Genomic DNA, 18,241 nt, shown 5'->3' with positions numbered 1-18,241 from the left:
CACGTGCGGGAGATCTCTGTCAATCAGAAGTGGGAAGCACCAAAGATTGCGTAGTGCTCGTCTCATGTCAGGCTCAACCTCAATGGACCCAATTCTGCCGAAAGCTTTGAAGAGAGGAGACAAGATAGCCTTTGTCTCTCCCTCCGCGCGCCTTAATGACATCCTACCGATTCCTCTCGCCCGAGGGAAAACCTACCTAGAGTCTCTAGGCTTCCAGGTGCAGATTATCTTCTCGAAAGAGACAACAGCCACAATCACGGAATCTATTCGCGTTCGATGCGATGAGATTCATGCCGCATTTCGTGATGACACGATAGCCGCCATTATTTGCACGATTGGTGGCGAACACGCTAATGAACTGCTGCCTTTTCTGGATTATTCCCTTATTCGATCCAATCCTAAGATCTTCGTCGGGTATAGTGACACCACCTTCCTGCATTATGCAATTCAAGCCCGGACCGGCTTGCGCACATTTTACGGACCAAGTGTTCTCACAGATTTCTCCGATTTTCCTAAGCCCATGCAATTCACAGTCGACCACTTTCTTCGTGTTCTAAACGAGGCGGGCACGTCAGTTGGTCCACTTCCTCGATCGCCTATCTGCTCGAAGGAACATAGCGACTTCTTGTTCGGTCATGAGACGCTCGACAAGCCACGCGAAACCACCGATTCACCCTCGTGGAGATGGCTTCGGGGAGGTCAAGCTACTGGACATCTATACGGGGGTACTGTAACTTGTGTCGTGCGACTTCAAGGAACTCCCTACGCCCCTGTCTCGTGGAAAAACAAGATTCTCTTTCTTGAGTCCTCGATGGGCGACGACATACAGCTGCCGTATTCTGTGTCCAAGTTCCGGAATAACCTTGTCGACCTTGCTCTATGTGGCATACTGCATGAGATTCGCGGACTGATCATTGGGCGAGGATACAAATACGATACCTCCATGCAGGATGAGCTTGCAAATGTGATCAATGAAGTTTTCAATGTGGTTGTTGGTCGAAGTCTTGAGGAGCAGCTACCGATCTTGATGAACGTCGACTTTGGCCACACGAGTCCGTTGCTGACTTTACCTATCAACGCACTGGTCAGATTAGACTGCGATCTCGATGAGTTTAGCGTTGTGGAACCTAGTGTCCGGGCATGATGACGTGGCTGGAATTAACCGCTGAGTGACACCTCGAGACTACCTCTATGCCTAAGGGGGTCTCTGTTCAGTTACCTAGAAAATCCATATCGCCGGTCATATATGTGCCAGACGTGCGGGTTTTCTCGCACAGCAGGGCTAGGACATCAATTTAATCATGCCCCAGTGGTTTTTTAAATTGTGCAAGCTGATGGTATACTCGAATTCGGTAACAACAAGGGTGTTGACAATGACACCCCCCTCAGAGGCGTGCTCAGATCTGCTCAGTGAGCAAAAAGCGGCGAGCTCTGAGCACTCAAACGGAAATGGAACGTCAAGAGGTGGCAGAGGAAGTCCGGTACCTAGGTAATTCTTTCACTAGTACAAAATTTGTCATTCTCTGCAAAATAGCAACAGCAATAATAATGGTATCTCAATGCAAATGCGCATGTATAAACGCCCCCTCCGAATGTCTTCGAAACTAGAACTACCATCCGTACTTCGATCCCGCCTCTTTCTTGTTCCGCTTTCCAGATGCAAAACTCTCCTCCAACGCCTCCTTCTGCGAGCTTGCCGCATTGACCAATTGCTGAAGGGTGTGTTTGCCAGGCGCAATGGAGCGCACAGGGTTGTGAACAGCAGCAGCGAGCTCGCCTTGGGCCAGGACCTGATTTGAGGCATACTCTTCGTCTGTGTTGAAGGTGCGCACCTGTGACTGCGAAGACACGGCATTCCGGCCGAATAACTGGCGTCTTTCGGATTTCGATAGATTGAGGTCGTTGGCGATCGAGTCCAGCGATGATCCGGGATTGGACGAAACTGTTGCTGTTGCAGGGGTCGGCGCAAGGTATGAAGATTCGGCAAATGCTGGGTCAATTGATGCTTCGTCCTCGTCGTCGCCTTCTGCATTGTAAAATAGCGGCTGATAGGTTGCTGGCGGTACATGCGCGGTGTCTGGTCGGGTGGACTCGTCTGAGGATAGAGAAAAGAGGCTGACTTTTGGTTTGGTTGCGGGGGCAGAGGGTTGTTTAGACTGTTGAGGTGGAGGTTGGGCGGCTTTTGGTGCAGCCGGACCAGGTGTCGGTTGCTCTGTCACTTTGGTGGTCTTTCTCTTCTTCTGAGGTCGTCCTACGGACAAAGGTCTAAACATCATTGGGTTGCCCTTTAGTTTGACCTCCTCCTCTTTCTTCAGTGTTTGGGGTGTATCTGATGCAGTGTCGGGTTTGAGGCTACCAGCTGTAGGTATGTCCTCAGCATCTCCAGCCAGGTCATCGAACGCATAGTCATTCTTCGTTTCCGCATCTGCGCTACGATCGAATCCAGGGCCTGCACCGGTCTTCAAACTAAACGGTTTCCGCATTGTTGCCACAGGCGCTTTCTTTTCAGCTGCTCGTTTCGGGGCCGGAAGGAAGGAATTGAACCCCGAAAGGCCTCCCCCGACGCGGGGTTTCTTTCGCGGGCCATCTTCGGCGTCTCGGGCAGATGGTTCGGGTTTGATCTCAGGGAGTGCGATACGAATGTTGCCCGTGTTGCGATCCACTTGGAACTTTTTGGAATCGGACTTCTTCTGATCGATCGAGGGCACAGCTGTAGTATCTTGCTCGGCATCCGATCCTTCAGAGTCAGAGTAGGCTACGAGCGCCATGGTGAAAGATGAGAGTACGTAGATATGTACAATATACGTTGTATGTATTTGATTTCCTCTGCCACTTTTTGGCTTTCCCTTTCTGGTTTAGTGCCAAGCATGCCCTTATATAATCTTTCATAAGAAACACTAGTCTAAATTAGGTTAAGCTAGCCCGCCACTTTTCCCCATAATTCTCACGCCTTTCCACCAACCACACCCAATATATCCAGATCTCCTAAGGGTGACTAGTATACATAACCATTCATACCTTACCATAGCGCCCGAAAATGCCTATCTCTACGTTGCGCAAAACAAAGCTGGAATCTCCATAAGTCGCGCGTTTAGGTTGAGTAATTTTTTTTAAAGAACTATGTAGTGATCTACGTTGTCACTTTGTTTGTTTTGAATGAAATCACTTAAATAGCTTGGTTGACTGTTAGAATGTATCAGCTCACCATGGCAAGCTTCAATGATGGACATAGACGAGACAATCATGTTATAAGATCATGAAAGAAAAGCCACTAGAAAGGGAACTTAGCATCAAACCTAAAAAAACATCTATCAAAATGCACGGAGTAGACTTGGGATACGTTTGTAGGCCTGGAGAGCTATAGGTGGAGATAAGGGTATGACTAAGACGGGTTATCTCCGCGCTTTCTTTTCCCACCTTGGCTTCGAGTTATTGTGTCATACACACACACAATGAGAGAAGCCTCGTTACAAGAAACACACCTATAATGAATCCGGAGCCTACAACGGCCTCGGGACCCAGGGATTCACAAGCCCCAGAGGCCCAATACAACGAATATACAAAAGCAAGCCACAAAGGCAAATTCCGCTTCAAGAGCTCCTCCAGACACCCCAAAGACTCCAAACAAGACGAAAAGCGGCAACACCGCAAGCGCAGCCACCGGTCGCGCACAGAAGAACCATCCAAGCGCCGACACCGACACCGAGACCACGAGCACAACCACGAGCACAACCACGAGCACAACCACGAGCACAACCACGAGCACAACCACACACCAACCGACCCCCAACTGCCAACAGCAGACGCGTTTCGCGAATCGCTCTTCGATGCGCTAGGTGACGATGAAGGCGCCGCGTACTGGGAGGGGGTATATGGCCAACCAATCCACAATTATAGCGTGCCGCATGTGCCGGGCCCACAGGGCGAACTAGAGCAGATGACGGAAGAAGAGTACGTTGCGTATGTGCGCACGCGGATGTGGGAGCGCACACGGGAGGGTCAGCTTGCTGAGCAGGAGAGGCTGCGGGCTGAGCGGATGAAGAAGAAGAGTGAGGAGAAGGGGAGGAGTGCGGAGGAGGAAAGGAGGGCATTTGAGAGGGCTATGGATGAGAGTTTGAGGCGTGGGGCGGAGAGGAAGAGGGGGAAGGCTTGGGGTGGTGTTTGGGAGGAGTATTTGGGGAGTTGGGAGGGGATGAGGAAGCTTGGGGAGGGGTCTACTTCTCAGTCATTGCGGGATATGATTTTCTGGCCTGTTAGGTCTGGGAAGAGGGCTGATGTCGAGCCTGCTGCTGTTGAAGTGTTTATGAGGCATGCGCCTGGGGAGGAGTTGTTGAATACGCTGAAGACGGAGCGGATTCGTTGGCATCCTGATAAAATACAGCATCGGTATAGCGCACTTGGAATTGATGAGGTTGTTATGCGCAGTGTTACGGAGGTCTTTCAGATTGTTGATCGCATGTGGAATGAGGAGAAAGAGCGACATAGCTGAGCATTCTCTGATTGAGTGATGATATCCCCAGCTGGCATAAGGCGGCGTCTATTTCTTTTTTTTAATACCTGTGTTATGATACCCCGAGCATCAAGATGCTGCAATATATACATTACACCTAGAAAGTCTGGCGACATTCTTCAATATCAGCTGTTTCTAGACCTTCCATGGACTGTATACCATTGCACGGGATTAAATGATCATGACTTGTATTCATTTCAAAGATGGAGAAAAAAGAACGAAAGCTGAGAGAAAACGTAGATCGGAGTAAATAAAAAAGGTCGACAGGGGCTATGTATGCAAGATCCATTTTGGAAAGAAGCTGGGCAAAATCACAAGCCAGCACAAATCACAAAGTTGAGAGAGCGTTTTGTGTTTTGCTAAATGTCCATGAGACGTAAATTTAGAAACGCGATGACCGGGCTTTAGTCCGGTAGACGGTATAACCAAAGTAGGCACCGACGATGGCACCGATGAACAGGATAGTCTTGAACAGGAACCAGGTCCAGCTGCCGCTTTCCTTGGCAGGTCTGGGAGAAGTAGGGCGGCCCTTGGAGCGGCCGTCGGAGGAGCCCTTGCCGCCGTTGTTGTTGCCGCGGTTCAGGGAGTAGAGGTTCTCTGCCTTGAGGGAGATGATGTCGTGGTTGTCGCTCAGCTCACCGGTCTCGGCAGAGAGACCCAAGTAAGCTACGGAAGGAATGGCAATGTTGGAATCCTCAGCGTTGAGGGTAAAGCATTCGGTCCAGGTGTCTTCGGTCTTGTACTGCAACTCCAGAGACAGGGACTTGTCCTGGAAGTAAGTAAGGCGGGCTTTAGTCGGTACAGGGGCACTTCGGAGACCACGGGCCTAATTATCACTGTTAGTCATGTTTTCTGAGTGCTTGCGAATCAACTAACAGAGCAACCAGCCAGCTCATTGGCCTTGCCGTCGTGCGCTTGGTCGTAGGTAGTCTGTCCGTCACCCATCATGGCCATGACGTAGGGGAACGACACGCCGGGACGGTTGTTCTTATAGGTGTCGAAGAAGATACCAAGACCCTCGAATTTGTCCGTCGAACCGAAAACAGGGCCCTGAGTCGCACGCTCTTTGGTAAGCCAAAGCGCAAACCCATCACCATGCAAGTTCCCGGAGCCATGGATTTCAAACTCGAGCTCGATCTAGAAAAATGCGTGAGTTTGCGCGCGTTCGGGTTTTCAAGACCACGTAATTACCTGCCAATTGGTCGCAGTCAGAGGCACGCGAGAGGCAATCCATCCTTGCTGCGATGGTCGGTCGGCCGTCAGGCGGATATATCTAATCACAAACGTCAGCCTTGAGCCCAGACATTTCCAATGGGTTGCCTTAGCATCCTTACTTGTCAGCGCGGATCACTGTATCTCCTCCGAAGTCGAACCAGCGGCTTTGGAAATCCGAATCGAGGTAGGGCTATTTAGCGGTCAACATGTTTATTCCTCATAAGACGCGCTGAATGCGTGGTGCGCATCTTGCTATCGATTGCTCTAGACAAGCTAGATATAAGGTGGGGGTATGACTATACCGGAGAAAGGCTGTGGGTGCGGAGCTAGCAGGAGTCAGTACCTCGGATCTCGACTAGGGTGACAATGTCGACATGGGGTCTCGGTCAACCTACAGGAATGCTTTTGATATTCGAGTCATCATAGGCGGCCACTGGTACAGAGACCAAGCCAGCAAGGCAGAGGAGCGAGGTAACGGAAGGAAGGCGCATGTTGTATTAGGGCCCAATTGGAGGGGAGGTTCTTGTTTCAAGGATAGACCGGGGGTGGGATTGAGGGGGATACGGTGTCGCCAGGACCCGAGAACCCAAGTAATTGAAGAAGAGAAAAAGGCTGAAAATGGTGAACTCAAAGAGTGAATAAAGGTGAAGTTCCTGAGGCGCAGAGACAGGGAGATGGTAAGTATACAGCTTGTTATGCTAGGTGTCCACATCTGGTGTGGCGCAGGTCACTAGCCACATCTACGGACGGTTTTAGTGGCATTCGAGGGACTATATACTCTACCGCCTTCCACTCCGCCTTACCTTGAAGTGTCTATATCAAATGTTATGGATTCGGCTTTGGAAACATCTCAATTATTCTGTTCTTTAAGATATGTGCATGCTTAAATAGGTAGCTGCTCTAGTTACACGCCGTATATATAAGTCAGAAGAGCCCTTGACAGAGGTAGAGAATGGAAAGGGAAGAAAATGTGAAGATCCTAAACGGACGGAGCGATCACGAGGACGCAAGAAAAGGATATCAAATAAGAGACATGGAAGATATATGAAAAGACAACTGAAATTTTCATTTGAGTGCTATGAATTCGTAGATCATAAGAAACTGTCACGAACATACGGAGTGCAGTAATGCATTCTTGATAGTAATTCTGCCCGAAGAAAGACCTCGATGCCCACTCCGCCAACCAATCATAGCTACAAAGTTCAACGTGTCGCTAAAGCCTGCCGTACACAACTCTCAGATCCTGACGAACTCCGACTTTGATATCATCCAATTTCACACCTACCAGCCGGACACCAATTCCACCATCTCACAATGTCGTCCATTTTCGGTTCCTCCCCCGCCGCTCCCCAGACCTCCGAAGAGATCAAGGCAGCCGTCATGCGCCAGCTCCAACAGGAAGCTGCCATGGTCAACGCCCGCGCTCTGATCGGAGTACGTCACCACCCCTGTCTAGCAACCCCAACACCCAGCTAACAGCACCCAGAAAATCAACAAGCACTGCTTCACCGCCTGCGTCCCTACCCCCGGTGCTTCGCTCTCGTCCAAGGAGAACACTTGTCTGTCCAGCTGCATGGATAAGTACATCGCCATGTGGAACGTTACTAGCAAGACGTACATCGCCCGCGTCGCAAGCGAGACCAAGCGCCTCGGCGGCCAGGATGCGGCTGCCATTGGTGCCATGGCTACCGGCCAGCCTGAGGGTGGCAGCGGCCTCTTGGGCTAAATTCTTATTTCGCGGCTCGGAAGGAAGCAAGGAATATGAACGAAAGCAAAAGACACACATATCTGTGAACGAACTACTGTACGATAGAAGCGGCCTGGTAGCCCGTGTATAATATGGGTGTGGCTTTCATGCCCCAGTGGTTGGAGTGGGAATAGAGGGTTCACAATGAATCCATTTGTACATCGAGCAGACAATTGAGAAAGGAAAAGAACATTCAATTGCAATTGCTAAAAGAAGGAAAAAAGATGTGCAGATAGAAAAGTATGGGTTTCGGTATAATGGCTCCTGGTTTTTCACGACTCCTGCCGGGGTCAATCAGTTCCGGCCCTCCCCCGGACTGTGGACTTTTCGTCGTGTCATAAATCATACAAGCACCTAGAAGTCGGGGAAAAGGTGACCGTATCTAATGCGGGTTAGTTAGTGTAACTGGATAGCTGGAGCGCGGCACGAGGTACTTACGTATCATCTCCTTCCTGGCCATAGTGCTCCGTCTCCTCCGGATACTTGTCGTATTGACTCGCGTCACCTTGTCCGCCCCGGATAGGAGGAATGTAAGGCGCATCGATATCCTTGCGAGCCAATCTTTCCCAAGTAACCTCGGCAAACCATGGGTGGTTCTTGACATCATTGGGGCCACCGTGCAAGTTGCCCAGACGCTTAGTGAGGTCGGATGTGATCAATTGGGAGAGAAGATCGACCGCATCGTTGTGCAAGTATGGAGGGTACTTGACCTTGCCCCGTAAGATATTCTCATAGATCTTCACTGGCGACCCACTGTCCCAGAAAGGAGTGAACCCGCACAGCATTTCGAAAATTAAGATTCCCAATGACCACCTGGCAGGGTTAGACGAATTCGGCGCCAGGGAGTTTCGGAGTCAGACTCACCAGTCGACGGATTTGTTGTACCCTTTAGAGGAGACAACTTCCGGTGCTAGATAATCTGGGGTACCACAGAGGGTCCATGTAATATCAGGGACATCTTTAGCGAAACCAAAATCTGTAATTTTCAAATGACCATGGCGATCCAAAAGCAGGTTTTCAGGCTTCAGATCACGATAAATAATCTGGTGGGAGTGCAGATACTCTAGTGCCAGAGTGACCTCGGCAGCATAGAACTTGGCCACAGGGTTGGGGAATCGCTAAAGAAAATAATAAGAATAAGTTCTTTACTCCAAAACACCCTAGGAGAAAATCAAACAGCGACTCACCTGTGACTTTCGCAGGAGGCTGAACAATTCACCACCCTCGACAAAGTCCATGACCATGTAGAGGTTTCGTGAATCCTGCCACGTTCCCCACAATGTGACCAGGAAGGGATGACGGACGCGATTCAGCATTCGACGTTCATCATTTGTGTGTTCGATCTGCTTCATCTTAACCACCTGGGCCTTTTTTAACACTTTCATTGCATAGAAGCGGTGATTGTGCTTGGACTGCACCAGGTGGACACGACCGAAGCTTCCCGTTCCCAGAGTGCGCTGGAGCTGGAAGTCCTCCTGGGAGTACTTGCCCTTTGTGACGCGCTCCTGCTTCTGAGCTGGTTGCTCATGGCCCTGGTTTTCCTGATTTTCCTGATTTATGATGTTGTCGATGCTAGCGGCATTATTGCCCGTATGCTGGGGCGAAGCGTTTGATTGTGTTTGCATGGGTGCGCTTTGCGTGGGTGCGCTGGAGTCCTCCCCGAGATCTTGCGAATCCTTCGTACGCCGCTTCTTCAGTAAACCTCCTAAGCTCGGCATGGAGAGTTGAAACAGGGGCCATTGGGGGTTGAAAGAGAAGGGAAAGGTCCGGATTAAGTGGGGAGGGGCAACCAGAATGACGCATTGATCTTTAGCTGGGCATCCGGTTGATTAATTTACTTCTTCCTCTTTCTTTATTTTGACCTACTGGATTCTACTCTATTTTTTCCCTTTCATCCGGAAGTTTTATTTGCTCTGATCCTGGGATTTTGAATTGATTTGAATTGGTTACTTTTTTTTCAATTCGATTTCTTGCCTATTCGCTGGGTTTTTTTTCGCTGGGCGCCACTCCCGAGAAGATTCCGATTCTCGTATTTTTGCTTATCTGTATAGAAAATATACAAAATATAATATTTCATTGAATACATGAAATGTACATACCGACATACCTAGGTAGAATTGTTCTCGATTCAATCCAACGATCATCCGGTCATGACTCTCGCAATTTACCATATCAAGCGGAGAACTCGGATGATGACGTTACAAAGTGATGCGCTCATATGTTTTACTTGGAAACTCAATCGTTTTGATAGGAACGTTTTCGGCCATTTTTCCTTTATATTGTACGTTCTACATTGTTATTTACGCGCAGATATCTTATGACTTTGAAGGTCTTTCAAATCTTGCTGCCCTCGGTTCATTGTTTTCGATCTCGAGAATGCTTATGTAGTCACACTGCCTGAATTAACAGGTGTCAATAGTCACGGGCCCCTCGCATGTGAAATTCTGTACTCCGTACTCCGTACCATATGTCCAATTGCCTACATCTGTGGATATGTAGTTACCTACTCTTTCTAACCTCATATTCTTGCGCCCTATAACTCATTTGAAACCCCTCGGTAAAGTAGTGTCTATAGTGCCTTTCTAGAGGTCATTTGACCGAGCCTTCCTATGGAATTTGTGCCCCCCTTTTGAGTCTATTATCAATGTCAAGAAATACCTCAATTCCAACATACAATATTGTAGTCACGACATTGTAGGCAGAAGCAACAGCCAAGAGGAAAGTATAGTAGAATTATGGACATGATTGGTTGCAGTCGCGTTAAGTGGTTTCTGACTCAGCTGCTGCCTGAGGCTAAATTCACGTCACGTCGCGCGTCACCCGTCGATGGATTCAGCAAACAGCTGCAGCTACAGCTCGGACTCTCTTCAATCGCCATCCTAGTCTGCTTTCTATCAAATTCCATGTAACGGACTGAGCTACAGTATGGATATTCGGAATTTTTTTGGCGGCAAGTCAAGTCAAGGCTCGAGCCCAGCTTCCGCAAAGCCTCCGGCCAAAAAAGAGGTAAGCCGTTGTCTTGCTTGAGACGAGGATCCTGGCCACTTTATCTTTGATTCTGTCGGAATTAATTGCTAACCCCAAACGCAGGATGCCTCAACCTCCAGAAAGAAACGTATGCGCTCAAATTTTCCGTTTTAGCATCACAGCTCTCTAACATAAAAACAGGCAGCAGGAAAATCGTGGATGACAGTGACGAAGAAGAGGATTCAACGCCTGCGAAACCGTCGGCTTCTAAAGCGAAGCCAAAGAGTCAATCGTATGTCTCGAGCCGAGGTTCACTATTATCACCAATTTAGACTGACGAATTGTCCTCACAGACAGCCTGAAGAGACCAAGGGAGAACCTACAACTTCCTCCGACTATTTCGCCTCTAGCAAGAAGAAGGGAAAGCCTACCAAATCCACGGAACAGGCTCAGCTTGACAACACCAAAAGGGACGCCATAAGCCCGAAGCCCAGGAAGACCACCGAGGAGCCTCTAAACAAGGGACGACCGACTGCTCGCAGTTCAACAAAGAAAGCCACAAAGATCATCGAGGATGAAAAACTAGGCGACGATGACATTTTTGCGTCAGAATACGCGAAGGGCAGCAAAGGAGACGACGCTTATGTCGATGGAGACGATAGCAACGAAGACAGTGACTTCGAGATGCTTGAGGTAAAGCCTGTCGCTGCGGCTCCCAAGAGGGGGCAGAAAAAGAAGCCTGCCCACGATGAGGAAGATGATCTTATTATGGAAGACCTTCCCCACACACCTGCCCCCAAGGCCCGACCAGGCCGCAAACGCAAGGCGGAAACTCTTATTGATGAAGATGAAGATGGCGATTTCGAAGAGCCGAAGAAGCAAACGAAAAAGGCAGCCCCGAAGCCGAAGACCACAGAATCGCCAGCTGCAAAGAAGCAAAAGGCTAGCCCGAAGAAAGCTCAAAAGGAGGCCAAGTCAGAAAACAAAGAGATCCAAGATATTTTCGACAGTATCCCCACCATTGATGCTCCAGAGCCCCCCAAGGGCGAGGCGAAGAAATGGAAGTTTGGACAGCAACAGTCGCGGGACCCAGCAATGGCCGGGACCAAGGAGATGCCTACTGGTGAGCCAAATTGCCTTGCTGGCCTGTCATTCGTCTTTACTGGTATTCTGGAGTCGCTCGGTCGTGATGAGGGCTCCGAGTTGGTGAAGAAATACGGTGGCAAGGTTGTTGGTGCGCCCAGCTCCAAGACAAGCTATGTTGTGCTCGGCGGCGATGCTGGTCCAAAGAAGCTCGAGACCATCGCAAAGCACAAGATCAAAACCATCAACGAAGACGGTCTTTTCGAGTTGATCAAGAGACTGCCTGCCAATGGTGGCAGTGGAGCCGCAGCCGAAAAGTATGCTGAAAAACAGAAAGCCGACGAGAAAAAGGTTCGTGCTATGGCTGCCGAAATTGATGCGGAGGAGAAACGAAAGGCTGCAGAGCTTGCGAAGGCCACGAAGCCAGCCACAACCCCCAAAGGCTCCAAGCCTGCCTCTACCACGCAACAGACACCACCCAACTCACAACCCGCATCATCCACTGAGCTCTGGACTACGAAGTATGCCCCAACCTCGACCAGTATGATCTGTGGAAACAAGGCCCCCGTTGAGAGGCTTCAGCAGTGGCTGCGAAGCTGGCACGACAATGCAAAACTCGATTTCAAAAAGGCTGGCCCCAACGGGTCAGGTATATACCGTGCTGTCATAATTCATGGTGGCCCAGGAATTGGAAAAACCACAGCAGCCCACCTCGTGGCAAAATTGGAAGGATTCGATGTCGTGGAAACCAATGCCAGTGATACCAGAAGCAAGAAACTTGTTGAGGGTTCCACCTTGGGTGTGTTGGATACAACATCCTTGCAAGGATATTTCGCCGGACAAGGCAAACAGGTTGAGGGCGGGAAGAAGAACCTTGTACTTATCATGGATGAGGTCGATGGCATGTCTGCTGGTGACCGAGGAGGCGTGGGGGCCGTTGCCGCCATTGTTAAAAAGACCAAGATTCCAATAATCCTTATTTGCAACGAGCGCCGACTTCCGAAGATGAAGCCGTTTGACGGGATCACCTTCGAAATCCCCTTCAGACGTCCTACAGCCGACCAAATCCGGGCCAGACTATCTACCATCTGCTTCCGAGAAGGCCTCAAGATCCCGCCTCATGTACTCGATGGCCTCATTGAAGGAACACACGCCGATATCCGACAGGTCATTAACATGTTATCCACCGCGCGGCTAGACCAACAGGGACTCGATTACGACCAGGGCAAGGAAATGTCCAAAGCGTGGGAGAAGAACATCATTCTCAAGCCTTGGGACATCGTCAGCAAAATTCTCAGTGCTCAGATGTTCTCCCCAAGCTCCACCACTACCCTCGACCAGAAGATCCAGCTCTATTTCAACGACCACGAGTTCAGTCCTTTGATGCTTCAGGAAAATTACCTCAAGACAAGGCCCACGCTTGCGGGCAAGTACCAGGGTGCGGAACAGCGATTGAAGTCGCTTGAGCTGCTCGACGGTGCCGCTTCAAGTATCAGTGACGGTGACCTTGTCGACCGTATGATCCACGGAACCCAGCAGCAGTGGAGTCTTATGCCCACCCATGCAGTCTTGAGTTTTGTACGACCTGCCAGTTATCAATTCGGAAATATGTCCGATCGGGCTTCATTCACTAGCTGGCTGGGCGCCAACAGCAAGCAAGGTATGATTATCACCAGTCTTATATTCTGCAACCGCCTTCTAACTATCTCCAGGAAAAATGTCTCGATATGTCAAGGAAATCCAGGGCCACATGCGCCTCCGCACTACCGGCAACCGTGACGAAATTCGGGAGCAATACTTGCCCCTGCTCCAAAAGAAGATCATTCGCCGACTCATGGAAGAAGGCAAGGACAGTGTTGACTCAGTCATTGATCTCATGGATGACTACTACCTCACCCGCGATGACTTCGATGCCATGCTCGAACTAGGACTCGGTCCGATGAACGAGTCTAATATCAAGATCGAGACCCAGGTCAAGGCCACTTTCACTCGTCTGTATAACTCGCGCTCGCATCCTATGCCGTTCATCAAGGCTAGCAGTGTCCTCGCTCCAAAGAAGGCGGCGAAGGATAAGCCGGATATTGAGGATGCGATCGATGAGTCTGATGAGGAGGAAGTTGTGGATGAGATTAAGGATGATGAGGAAGAACTTGATCTAAAGAAGGACAAGTATGTTAGTTTGCCCAAGAAGAAGAAGGCGCCGGCTAAGGGCAAGAAGGCCAAGAAGGCGGCTGATGATGATGAGGATGAGGAGGAGAAGCCGAAGAAGGGTCGCAAGGCTAAGGCCAAGGCATGATTTTGTAACATATTACTGTTTTTGTCTTGAAGCATTGTCTGTTTCTGTGGCGTATGATGGTGCATTACAATCTGTTCTTTCAAGTATCAATTCTATTGTTTATATACCAATCGACTTCGATTGAAGAAAACAAAGATATTGTTGATAGCGATATACATGACGTGGATGAGACGTAAACATATTGTATTCAAAAAGACGAAAGAATTCACTCTCGAGTGCGAATCCGATATCTTTGTGGCTGTCCGATGTCGAAAGAAAATTCTCATGTTCTTTTGGCATTGGTGAGCTGTTATTGATCGGGTTATCTATACCGATGATGGATTCAGTAAAGGCTTCTTGAAGATGCGACCTGACAGAAGCAACTTGGTACGAGCAATACAGTATTTCAGTATTGGACAAGTACTCTCTTACTCCTACTCATTGTAGGTGAAGGTATGAAGTGCAGTGAACCGCATACTTATAGTTATGTGTAAGCGGTAAAAAGCCCCTTGGCGGGGAAATGATCTGTTGATCTGCGGAGTCCGACTTCCCCTTCAACCTTACACCGATGTGCTTTTGGCACATATCACTCCTTGATTTCACTTTCACTTGATTCTACCTGATTCTCATTTGATACAGGCTGGTCCTGTTATGATACGCATTTTCTTCTTGTCTGGGACATTTTCAGGAGCATGCAAGCTTAGTTTACTGTAAGAACCATCGGCCCAGTGAGCTCGGTCGCTGCAGATTATACAAAAGACACTCGAACCGCGGGCATATTTCCTTACAATCGAGAAGATGTCCCTTCTTCACAATGAAGAGTAAGTCGGATGTGTAATTATAGAGCTGTTGATCTCCGGGGACTGACCCAAACACAGCTTCACAATCTGGCAACTGCGCTCCTCATATCTTTCGACGATCAAAGACGGAATCGGAGACCGACTTATCAACGTCAATGACTCCGTCCTGAATACACCTGGCTTCCGCGCGGCAGGTTGGTCAACTGCCGCCGCGTACCCGAATACACATAGTTCATCCCACCTGAAGCGCACCTATTCCCCACCAATCCCAACCACTGCGAACGTATCTTCCGAATATTACAAATTGGCGGAACGAAATGCGAAGTCTCCAAAGTACGAACTGCAAGGCCTCGGCCCGGAGGACGGCGAGGATGATGGAGGCATGGTGACAGGCAAGAGCCACACGGACATGACCGCGCGACGGCATCATGCACGTAATGGGAAGAAGAAAAGTCGGCGTGAAAGGGCACAAGAGGCTCAGAGACAAGCGGTAGCAGAGGAAGACGATAGTAGCGATTTGAGTGACGACAGCGACGATGATGGGGACAATGTGGGCAGGTAGGCGATTCAGCTGATTCAGGTTGCAAAGATGACGCTTCATGATCTGATCTGACCAGAAACAGTGCTGTCGATCAAATCAAATTCCACAAGATGCCCATACGTCGAGACCGAGCCGACTCCTCTCCAATGCGCTCCGAAGATCAGCGCGAGCGACCAGAAGTTATGATCACATCTCCGTCCACCCAGCATGTTGCGAATCATAACCAATCGATACCACTACGACCTCGTCGAGACACAACTACAAGCAGCGATCTATCAACAGATAATGAAACTGACCACCGAGGCTACAAGTCCCAAGTCTCTTTCTCCGGGAGTGATCTCATCGTCAATTATCCGCGCAGGCGACGTGAACGGACTGGTAGTCGAGGGGCAGAAAGCCTGGCTCTCGGACAACTCCACGAGGAAGACGAGGATGATTCTGGCGCCGAGTCCGCTGTGTCTGCAATTTCATCTGATTTTGATAACACAGCTGGATCTGGCTCCTTACTTTTAGCAGGTGTTGCGGGCGGTTTAAATATGTCCTCGCCCATGGTTATGATGAACAAGTTGCCACCAGGAACTGGCCCACAGAATAGCTCACCTCGCAAGAATCGCACACCGGCCCCAACGCTACAAGACCTCCCACCGCCACGACCCATTAGTATGATTCAACCAGTCAGTTTATTGACCAGTCAGCTCAAGGCTCGGAAGCGGGCACCAAGCAATCCTGTGGACAGATTTGTGGTGCTTTCTGGGCGAGGACAAGAAGACGCTTTGTACTTGAAGATTTACGCTCCCTTCTCCAGTGACCCGGAAGATCCGTTAGATCTGCCGGTGACGCGCGAGTCTAAACTTGCGGAGCAGCCCGCACCCGTCACCGTCGCTGAGACGATAGGTTTGGCCCTATGGAAATATTCGGCGGATTCTCGAGGCCCAGCGCTAGACCGTGAAAAGTTGACCGTAAACCGGTGGACTCTACGGATGGTTGATGATGGCGAAGTTGAATATGACTTCCCGGCACTTGGGCGTACCCTTCCAATGACGGATTTCACATCAAACAACAATCAACCTCCCAAGGTCCGACAACGAGCAAGAGGGAAGGCCTATGATGAGTTCGCTCTAGTTGAAGCCTCGAAAGCGGAGTTCGAGGAGAACGAGAAGTTATACCCACAGTTCAGTTCAAACATTGCATCAGAAGAGACAGACCAGCCTGCGAATGTTGCAACACCGGGCACGGCTCAACCACCCGCTGCGCAGAGCAAGCCTCCTCAGATCACACCTGCTCCAGCCCGAGCAAATCCTATTTTGGGTCAGCCATTTTCTTCTGCGCTCAACCACAGCACACTTACCCCTGCTGATCGACCCGCTGTGCCCACCTCACATGCGACTCCTCGTCTCGGTGTTGCCAAAACATTGAAGATTCGCTTCGTTAACACAGAGGCCTCCGCACATGTCATGACTATCAACACATCTACCGACAGCTATATAGCCGAGATCCTGGACTCTGTATGCAAGCGCTGGGGCCAGGACAAGGGTAACTACCTGTTAAAGGTAATGGGATCAAACACGATCGCTCCTCTTGACCGCACCGTGGAAGCACTGGGTAGCATCACCGAGCTTGATCTAGTCCGCCGTCGTTTCGGTGGGGGTCCTCTCGCTCTTGGAACCTCACCTGGAAGTTCATCACCGAACGCACCTTTGATGGTGGAAACTGCAGAGCCAGCAACCTCCAAAAAGGCCAAGAAGGAGGCCAAGAAGGGCGCTCAACGCATGCTACCATCATCCTCTCAGAAACAAGACCACCTCGGCGGGTATTATCGCCGGTACCACGTGTTCCGCAAACAACCCATGTCTTTCACGGCATCCAATCACCGTATCCTCACCTTTGAAAATGACTATATGCACATTGTGCCTGGAGAAACCGGTAAAACCGTCTCTGGTGGCAAGACACGGTCGATTAGTTTCAGCGACGTGATCGGCTCCAAGGTCAGCCGCAGGCATCCGAAGAGTTTCCGTGTGATGATTGTACGTGGAAACGATGCTACGGAGCAGAAGCGCTATGACTTTGAGGCTCGAAGTACCGGCGAGGCCGAGGAGATTGTCGACGAGATAAAGAAGAACATGGCGCATTATCGCATTTGATATAATCGTGTTTGAGGATATTATGGGCACGGCATACAGGGATATCATGCACTCCAAATCCAAATCCAAATGTATCTTTAGTGTTGATGTTGGCGTTGGGGTCGAAACCTCGAGCGGTCACGCACGGCTCTTCTTAATTCCTTCTATAAGCTCGGACTTGATTCTACTTTTGCCACCTATTCTCTATCTCTATGAAAAGGATTTCAGATAGAAACACTGGAAAGCATACTTCTAACGGCTCCATGCTCAGTAAAATAGTATAGGAGAGGACATAACGCTGAGTTTCTGAACTAGTGCTAGAGGGCTGGAGACAGTTGCTTCTATATAACCATATCAAAGGAGTCCTACTACAGTTAAACATGTAAATGAGCATGCTAAAATAAGCCAAACTTGTCTCCTTCCCCATACATCCCATTTCCTCGACGAGCTCAACATGATATTTCCTTGCCCGCTCCATCTTCGTGGTAGTATCAAAATGTCCAGTGATCATGCACTGTAACTCTATGGGAACCCCACTAAACGCTGTAGATACAGCGCTAGATCACTCTTTCCACCAGTCTTCTCTCTGAAGAGGCACATTAGCAGATAAAATAACGAGGAGATGTGGATCAATGAGACCCAGCTGAAGAAACTTAAATTGGCCTGGCTAAGACTTTTCCAAGAGCGAAAACGGAGAAAGTCGAATTCGGATTTTATTTGGGTACGTGAGAAGCCGGCCCTCTGGAATCAAACCTCGCCTAGTTCCTGAGTGACGTTGGTTTCGCTTACGCTGTCAACTTCCTCCTCGAAGCCAAACACTTAATTAAGGTGCTCATGGTGGCTTTCGTCGTGCCCAACATCCCGAATGCTTACTTCTTGGCTGCGCTGGCGGAAGGAGAGGCTAACACTTCTGTGATTTTTTTGCTTGCGTAGCAGTACAGAGCAGTTGCGCATATATGTTCATTCTTTGAGGTTGGAGGTCG

The 18,241-nt window shown here is 49.6% G+C and overlaps 9 protein-coding genes across 9 annotated transcripts; 6 read left to right on the top strand and 3 right to left on the bottom strand.

The window, feature by feature from the left end:
• Positions 1-82: 82 nt before the first annotated feature.
• On the top strand, positions 83-1,144 carry N7529_000174 (S66 family peptidase; the record flags this gene model as incomplete). Its single annotated transcript, XM_057235705.1, has 1 exon — positions 83-1,144. One exon carries the CDS (start codon positions 83-85, stop codon positions 1,142-1,144), a length of 1,062 nt encoding a protein of 353 aa, XP_057102508.1.
• A 466-nt stretch (positions 1,145-1,610) lies between these two features.
• N7529_000173 (PRCC domain-containing protein) lies at positions 1,611-2,768 on the bottom strand (the record flags this gene model as incomplete). Its single annotated transcript, XM_057235704.1, has 1 exon — positions 1,611-2,768. The coding sequence occupies one exon, from the start codon at positions 2,766-2,768 to the stop codon at positions 1,611-1,613; it is 1,158 nt and encodes a 385-aa protein (XP_057102507.1).
• Positions 2,769-3,487: 719 nt separating this feature from the next.
• N7529_000172 (uncharacterized protein) lies at positions 3,488-4,489 on the top strand (the record flags this gene model as incomplete). The annotated part of the gene is made up of 1 exon (XM_057235703.1): positions 3,488-4,489. One exon carries the CDS (start codon positions 3,488-3,490, stop codon positions 4,487-4,489), a length of 1,002 nt encoding a protein of 333 aa, XP_057102506.1.
• Positions 4,490-4,892: 403 nt separating this feature from the next.
• N7529_000171 (legume-like lectin family protein) lies at positions 4,893-6,216 on the bottom strand (the record flags this gene model as incomplete). The annotated part of the gene is made up of 5 exons (XM_057235702.1): positions 4,893-5,336; positions 5,387-5,647; positions 5,702-5,783; positions 5,845-5,915; positions 6,121-6,216. 5 exons carry the CDS (start codon positions 6,214-6,216, stop codon positions 4,893-4,895), a joined length of 954 nt encoding a protein of 317 aa, XP_057102505.1.
• Positions 6,217-7,039: 823 nt separating this feature from the next.
• tim13 (protein translocase subunit TIM13) lies at positions 7,040-7,451 on the top strand (the record flags this gene model as incomplete). The annotated part of the gene is made up of 2 exons (XM_057235701.1): positions 7,040-7,159; positions 7,212-7,451. 2 exons carry the CDS (start codon positions 7,040-7,042, stop codon positions 7,449-7,451), a joined length of 360 nt encoding a protein of 119 aa, XP_057102504.1.
• A 375-nt stretch (positions 7,452-7,826) lies between these two features.
• On the bottom strand, positions 7,827-9,190 carry pkaC (cAMP-dependent protein kinase catalytic subunit pkaC; the record flags this gene model as incomplete). The annotated part of the gene is made up of 4 exons (XM_057235700.1): positions 7,827-7,854; positions 7,911-8,285; positions 8,337-8,590; positions 8,660-9,190. 4 exons carry the CDS (start codon positions 9,188-9,190, stop codon positions 7,827-7,829), a joined length of 1,188 nt encoding a protein of 395 aa, XP_057102503.1.
• A 1,207-nt stretch (positions 9,191-10,397) lies between these two features.
• Positions 10,398-13,818, top strand: N7529_000168 (replication factor C subunit 1; the record flags this gene model as incomplete). The annotated part of the gene is made up of 5 exons (XM_057235699.1): positions 10,398-10,478; positions 10,563-10,587; positions 10,641-10,731; positions 10,793-13,182; positions 13,235-13,818. The coding sequence occupies 5 exons, from the start codon at positions 10,398-10,400 to the stop codon at positions 13,816-13,818; spliced, it is 3,171 nt and encodes a 1,056-aa protein (XP_057102502.1).
• A 777-nt stretch (positions 13,819-14,595) lies between these two features.
• Positions 14,596-17,279, top strand: N7529_000167 (Sin1 family protein; the record flags this gene model as incomplete). Its single annotated transcript, XM_057235698.1, has 3 exons — positions 14,596-14,618; positions 14,676-15,155; positions 15,221-17,279. The coding sequence occupies 3 exons, from the start codon at positions 14,596-14,598 to the stop codon at positions 17,277-17,279; spliced, it is 2,562 nt and encodes an 853-aa protein (XP_057102501.1).
• Positions 17,280-17,880: 601 nt separating this feature from the next.
• N7529_000166 (uncharacterized protein) lies at positions 17,881-18,191 on the top strand (the record flags this gene model as incomplete). The annotated part of the gene is made up of 2 exons (XM_057235697.1): positions 17,881-17,979; positions 18,021-18,191. The coding sequence occupies 2 exons, from the start codon at positions 17,881-17,883 to the stop codon at positions 18,189-18,191; spliced, it is 270 nt and encodes an 89-aa protein (XP_057102500.1).
• Between the last annotated feature and the right edge of the window lie 50 nt (positions 18,192-18,241).

This window comes from Penicillium soppii (genome assembly GCF_028829465.1).
Source record: "Penicillium soppii strain IBT 18220 chromosome Unknown utg000001l, whole genome shotgun sequence".
NCBI lineage: Eukaryota > Fungi > Ascomycota > Eurotiomycetes > Eurotiales > Aspergillaceae > Penicillium > Penicillium soppii.
This window is presented reverse-complemented; position numbering and strand designations above follow the sequence as displayed.